Genomic DNA, 5,861 nt, shown 5'->3' on the forward strand with positions numbered 1-5,861 from the left:
AGTCCCACAGCCAGCGCCCCCCTGAGAACCAAACGCTCCTCTGGCCTCCGGCCCGCCAAGTTCAGGGACTGCCGCCCCAGCACCTGAGCCGTACCGTCGGTCAAACGGCCCGGCTTCCCGGCGGCCGGGAGGGGGGGGGGGGCGGGCAGGGGGCGGGGCGAGGCGGCGGCGGCGCAGCCAATGAGAGGGCGGCCCGCCGGCGGGGCGTGGCGCGGGCGGCTCTATAACGTCGTGGCTGGTGGCGGCGCGGGCGGCAGAGACAATACGGCGCGCCGGGGGCTGGAGCGGCCGCGCTGCTCCTCCGCTGCTCGCCACCATGATGTCCATGAACAGCAAGCAGGCGTTCAGCATGCACCCCATTCTGCACGAGCCCAAGTACACCCACCTGCACTCCAGCTCCGAGGCCATCCGGAGGGCCTGCCTGCCCGCCCCGCAGGTGAGGACCGGACCCCGGCCAGAGGGCAGGAGGGCGAGACAAGGGGGTCCTTGAGCGACTATGGGGGGAGGGAAGAGGGTGAGACCCCCTACCAGGGCGCTGTGGCTCGGCTCCCGCCGCTCAGCATGTTTTCCCCGTCAAGGAACTGCCCGGGTGCCCGTGGCCGTCGAGGGAGGGGGTGAGGTGCGTGGCAGGCGGGCGGGGGCTGAAATTTTGTTGAGAAGGGGAGCTGTGGGTGCGGTGCTTTCTGCGGAGAGAGTCAGTTTTTTGGAGCGTGTTGTTTTTTTTTTGGGGGGGGAGCTGGGAAGGCAGGTTGCGCGCGTTGGGGGCCGTCGGGTGGGGGCTGCTGGGCCTTCAGCGGGACCTGCCCGGCGGGCTCACCTCCTGCCTGGGGCTGAGCCGGTGCCCGTCTCTCCGTCTCTGTGTGTGTGTCCCTCCGTCCCGCAGCTGCAGAGCAACTTCTTCGCCGGCCTGGACGAGACGCTGCTGCGCGGCGCCGAGGCCCTGGCGGCGGTGGACATCGTGTCGCAGAAGAGCCACCCGTTCAAGCCCGACGCCACCTACCACACCATGAGCAGCGTCTCGGTCTCGTGCACGCCTACCTCGTCGTCGGTCCACCTGCACCACCCGTCGGTGCTCGGCGGCCACCACGCGCACCACGCGCACCACCAGCCGGCGCAGGGCCTCGACGGCGACCTGCTGGAGCACCTCAGCTCGGCGCTGCCCTTGCCGGACGTGGGCGCCGCGCCGGCCCACCCGTCGTCGCACGCCCACCTGCAGGCGCTCAACGCCATGGGCCCCCACCCGGCGCACGGCCAGCCGCCCATGGGCATGGGCCCCCACCCGCCGCACGGCCTGGCCGCCCACCCGGGCCTGGCGGGCCCCGAGGCCGAGACGGACCCGCGCGAGCTGGAGAGCTTCGCCGAGCGCTTCAAGCAGCGGCGCATCAAGCTGGGCGTGACGCAGGCCGACGTGGGCTCGGCGCTGGCCAACCTCAAGATCCCCGGCGTGGGCTGCCTCAGCCAGAGCACCATCTGCCGCTTCGAGTCGCTCACGCTGTCGCACAACAACATGGTGGCCCTCAAGCCCATCCTGGAGGCCTGGCTGGAGGAGGCCGAGCGGGCGCAGCGCGAGAAGCTGGCCAAGCCCGACGGCTACGCCGGCGGCGGCGACAAGAAGCGCAAGCGCACGTCCATCGCGGCGCCCGAGAAGCGCTCCCTCGAGGCCTACTTCGCCGTCCAGCCGCGGCCCTCGTCCGAGAAGATCGCCGCCATCGCCGAGAAGCTGGACCTCAAGAAGAACGTCGTGCGCGTCTGGTTCTGCAACCAGCGGCAGAAGCAGAAGCGCATGAAGTTCTCCGCCGCCTACTGAGCGCGGGAGCAGCCCTCGGGGGCCTTCACCCGACGGCAGAGCGCGCCCGTCCCGTCCAACGGCAGGCAGGGCTCTCGCTGGCTCTCTCGCTCTTGGTCTCGCTCTCCCACCCGCGCCCGGGTCCCCAAAACGACCTGGACTGCAGACACCCGCCCCCCGCCCCGTCCAGCCAAGAACTGAGCCGCCGAAGCCCCGTCCAGAGACTGGGGCGAGAATCCGAAAGCAGAGACCAAGACGCCTTCCGACAGGCCGGCAAAATCGTCCCGCTGCAGCGTAGTCCTGGTGCGCGGTCCCTCCTAAAAGATCGAGTCCTTTTGTTTAAAGAGAGAGAGAGAGAGACTTGATTTGACCATCCCGTTTTCAGCTCTGTATATATATACTTAATATATTTAAAAAAACCAAAACTTGAAATGAGGGGGAAGGAGAATCCCCTCCCTCCTGAGTTAATGGTCTCTCGAGGGAGCAAAAGAGAGAGGGGAAATTATATACAAATATATATAGATATATATATATTTCTGACCACGACTGTGTCCTTCGGACGAAGCTTCTTCCCGCTGCGGCTCCGTGGCTTTAAAAAAAAGAGAATTCTTTTATTCGTCACATGCAAAAGAAAAAAAAATCAGCCCAGCCCGCCCTCCGTTGAGTTTCCAGTCCTTGGGGGCAGAAGGGCTTCCTCCCGCCAGCTCCCGCCCACGGTCCTCCTTGCTGCTCAAAACGCCATCGCATTGTTTGCAATAATAATCAAAACGGCTTCTGTTTCTACCTCATCAGTTCAAAAGCGAGAAATAAAACCAAGAGAGCGAATTTGTAAGGAAAACAAGAAGAAATACCCCCCCTTGTCGTCGTCCCCCCCCCAGGAAAAAAGAAAGAAACACCTAAAAGCGTAACTGCTTTCGGGAGCGCTGGAGAAAGGCGACGCCTTGTGTTCCTTTGGTTTCCGTCGGGAAGAGGATTGGGAAAGGCCCGACTCGTTTCGCTGTTTGAGAAGAAAGAAAGAGAGAGAAGAGAGAAAGGGAAAAGAACCCCAAACCGCTTTGACAATCAAAACCATTCGATGTGGCGTTTATACTGACACCGGAGCCCGGTGGGCGAAGAGTTCGTGGTCAGAAGAATTCTCCCTTTGCTTTTCCGGGGGAGAAAAAAAATTCTATTCCGTGTTGGTTTCCTTCCGGGTCCCAACCAACCCCCCCTCCCCCCCTCTTTGATTTCGAGGTTGCAACAGCCCAAAAGAGAGCTTTACTTTATTTTGTATTTTCGGAGGGGGGAGGGGGGAGGGGAGGGGAGGGCAAGAGGTCTAATTTATATGTAACTTTTTACAACTCATCACGGTTGAACAAGAGTCAAGGGTAGCCAATGACTGCTTTTGTTGCGAAGCTTTGACTCGGCACTTTCTAAGATAAATGCTTTTTTTTTTCGGGTGGGGGGAGGGGTTGTTTTGCATACCGAATAGAGAAATGCTTCCGTTTCTTTCTTCTTCTTTTTTGTTAAGAAAAGGGGGAAATAAAAGATTCTATTCATCTCCTTGCTTTTGCGTCTGGGTGCGTGCCAAGGACGGCGCCTTGTGTCCCGTGTTATGCTACCGCTTTCCAATAAACCCTGCACGTTTGACCTCACTCGCTCCACGCCTCTGGCTAGTAGTCGCTTAGCCCCGTCGAGGGTCGAGCTGGCTCAGTCCGACGGGGAGGGGAGGGGGGAATGGCGAAGGCTGCAGTTCAGCCAAAGGAAACGCTTCCAAAGTAGCTTGCCCCGGCAGGGAATAAACCCAGGTTTCAGATCGGCTCCGGCACAATCGTTCCCCCCGAAGACGCCTCTCCTGGAGGCGCGAACCTCAGCGCTGTACACCTGAGCAGGTGGGTCGGTGCCAGTGGAGTCCAGCCTCTCTGGATGACCCACGTTTTTGCAAGGCTGCGGCGCAGACAGCTGACTGTTTCCGTCTCTAGCTAGAGAACCGAGCCTGGCTCAGAGGTGCGTGTGGGGAGCACGAGGGAGCCAGGAGACGCGAATATCAACGAAATGCGCCCTGGAGCTGTCAATACAAACCTCTGGCAGGTGCAGCGCTTTCAATTAGAGAGCCCCACGAGGAGGGCTCCGGAGCGGACCGCGGCAAGAACTTTGCCTGGCTCCAAAAGCCAGCCTTTCGGATATCTGTCTGAATACCTGCGCATTGTTGTTGTTTTTTTATGCCTTAGTGGATCCCTTTGTCCGGACGGAGACAAGTGTCTTGATCTGGTCACACCCCATTCGGTTGGTGGGCAAAGGAAGGGGGGGGGGAATCGAGAGGAGAGCCAGTTTAGTGTAGTGGACTTCTAATCTGGCATGCCGGTTCGATTCTGCGCTCCCCCACATGCAACCAGCTGGGTGACCTTGGGCTCGCCAGGGCACCGATAAAGCTGTTCTGACCGAGCAGTGATATCAGGGCTCTCTCAGCCTCACCCACCTCACAGGGTGTCTGTTGTTGGGAGAGAAAGGGAAGGCGATTGGAAGCTACTTTGAGACTCCTGATAGAGCTGTTCTGACCGAGCAGTAATATCAGGGCTCCCTCAGCCTCTCTCACAGGGTGTCTGTAGTGGGGAGAGGAAGGGAAGGTGATTGTAAGCCGCTTTGAGCCTCCTTTGGGTAGAGAAAGATGGCATATAAGAACCAACTCTTCTTCTTCTTCTTCTTCTTCATCCTCCACCTGGGACAAATTTGGACGGAGGCTAGTCCGTGAATCTCTGGGCCCCATCTCAAAAGTGGCGCGGGGAAAAAAATGTGCACCCTGTCTTTGGAAATATGTCTCTATAAAACCACTGGGGGAATTTTGGGGTGGGGTGGGGAATGAGAGAATATTGTTGAGGTCTTATTTCTGTGGACACACTTTTCTTATCACAGACTTCCCGGTTCGAAATAATCGCTGGCGATGTAACATATTTTGGGGAGGCCTGAGTGCCCACTCCAAAAGGCCCCCTTCCTGTGAGCCCCCCCCCTCATAAAAAGTGTTAAGCAGAATGCCCAGGTTGCGGGAGTGCGGGGCGGCAGGAGAGAGCAGGCCAGCTTCTCTGGGGAGCAGACCTTGCTCTGGAGGTCCCTGCCCAGCTCCGCAAAAGTCATGGTGATGCAAAGGGGGGAGGGAGGGAAAGTCCTTCAGGGCAGCCATCCTGCTCCTTCCTCCAGGAAACCGGCCTCCCCTCTCAGATGGAACCTCCGGGATTAGACGCAGTCTACCTCTGATCTCGGGGAACAAAACTGCGACCAGGACGGCCTCACATCTGGCTGGCCACTGGGGGAAGAGAGAGCCAAGGTCAGGTCCGGCATTTGGGCGGTCACCCGGGGAGAAAGCGGAACCCAAGCGGCTTGATCACGCGGCACGGTTTCTCCCTCTGGCCTCGGCAGGAACCAGTAGCACCCGCTAAGGCCTATTCCGCTTGAACGGCATTCGGTGGGGTCGATTCCTGGGTGTGTCCGCAATGCGCTCCCTAAGCACAGTGGAACAGGCTTCCTCTGGAGGTGGTGGATTCTCCATCTTTGGAAATCTTTAAACGGAGGCTGGAGAGCCATCTGACGGAGAGGCTGATTCTGGGAAGCTTCAAGCGGGTGGCAGGTGACAGGGGATGAGCGAGAGGGCTGTGAGTGTCCTGCATAGTGCAGGGGGTTGGACTAGATGACCCAGGAGGTCCCTTCCAACTCTAGGATTCGTGGGAACGCCTGTCTAAACAGCCACAGCGTCTCCCCTATGTGGCCGGGCGGAAGAGGATGCGCGCACGGGAAAGTGGCTGCGAACCCAAGGGCCTCTTCAGGCGCTGCGTCCTCCTGACCTCAGCCGTCCGTCTCGCCTGTCCCCTCGGCCACTTCGGAGAAGCTCCGCTCCCCACAGCCCGGCTTCTGTCTCTCGCAGGTGCAAAATCCACCAGCCTTGCCGTCCTTATTTTAAAGCGGGGCTCGACGACGAAGGGAACAGCAAGGCCAGCCAAGCAGCGTCTCTGGGGACTCCGGAGCGACTCACGGCTTTGACGTCAAATGAAAGGGAACCCCAAAGGAATGAAATCGAAGAGGATTTCTTTTGCTTTCATTCCAG

At 59.6% G+C, this 5,861-nt stretch overlaps 1 protein-coding gene across 1 annotated transcript; it reads left to right on the plus strand.

The window, feature by feature from the left end:
- The first annotated feature begins 261 nt into the window (after positions 1-261).
- Positions 262-1,943, plus strand: LOC143822925 (brain-specific homeobox/POU domain protein 3-like). Its single transcript, XM_077308636.1, has 2 exons — positions 262-436; positions 884-1,943. Exons 1-2 carry the CDS (start codon positions 317-319, stop codon positions 1,805-1,807), a joined length of 1,044 nt encoding a protein of 347 aa, XP_077164751.1. The 5' UTR covers positions 262-316; the 3' UTR covers positions 1,808-1,943.
- Positions 1,944-5,861: the final 3,918 nt, after the last annotated feature.

Source organism: Paroedura picta, chromosome 13 (assembly GCF_049243985.1).
Source record: "Paroedura picta isolate Pp20150507F chromosome 13, Ppicta_v3.0, whole genome shotgun sequence".
Classification (NCBI taxonomy): domain Eukaryota; kingdom Metazoa; phylum Chordata; class Lepidosauria; order Squamata; family Gekkonidae; genus Paroedura; species Paroedura picta.

Coding starts and splice junctions, on each gene's coding strand:
- LOC143822925 (XM_077308636.1), top strand. CDS start 317: ATGATGTCCATGAACAGCAAGCAGGCGTTCAGCATGCACCCCATTCTG. Junction 437..883: donor CCTGCCTGCCCGCCCCGCAG/GTGAGGACCGGA, acceptor TCCGTCCCGCAG/CTGCAGAGCAACTTCTTCGC.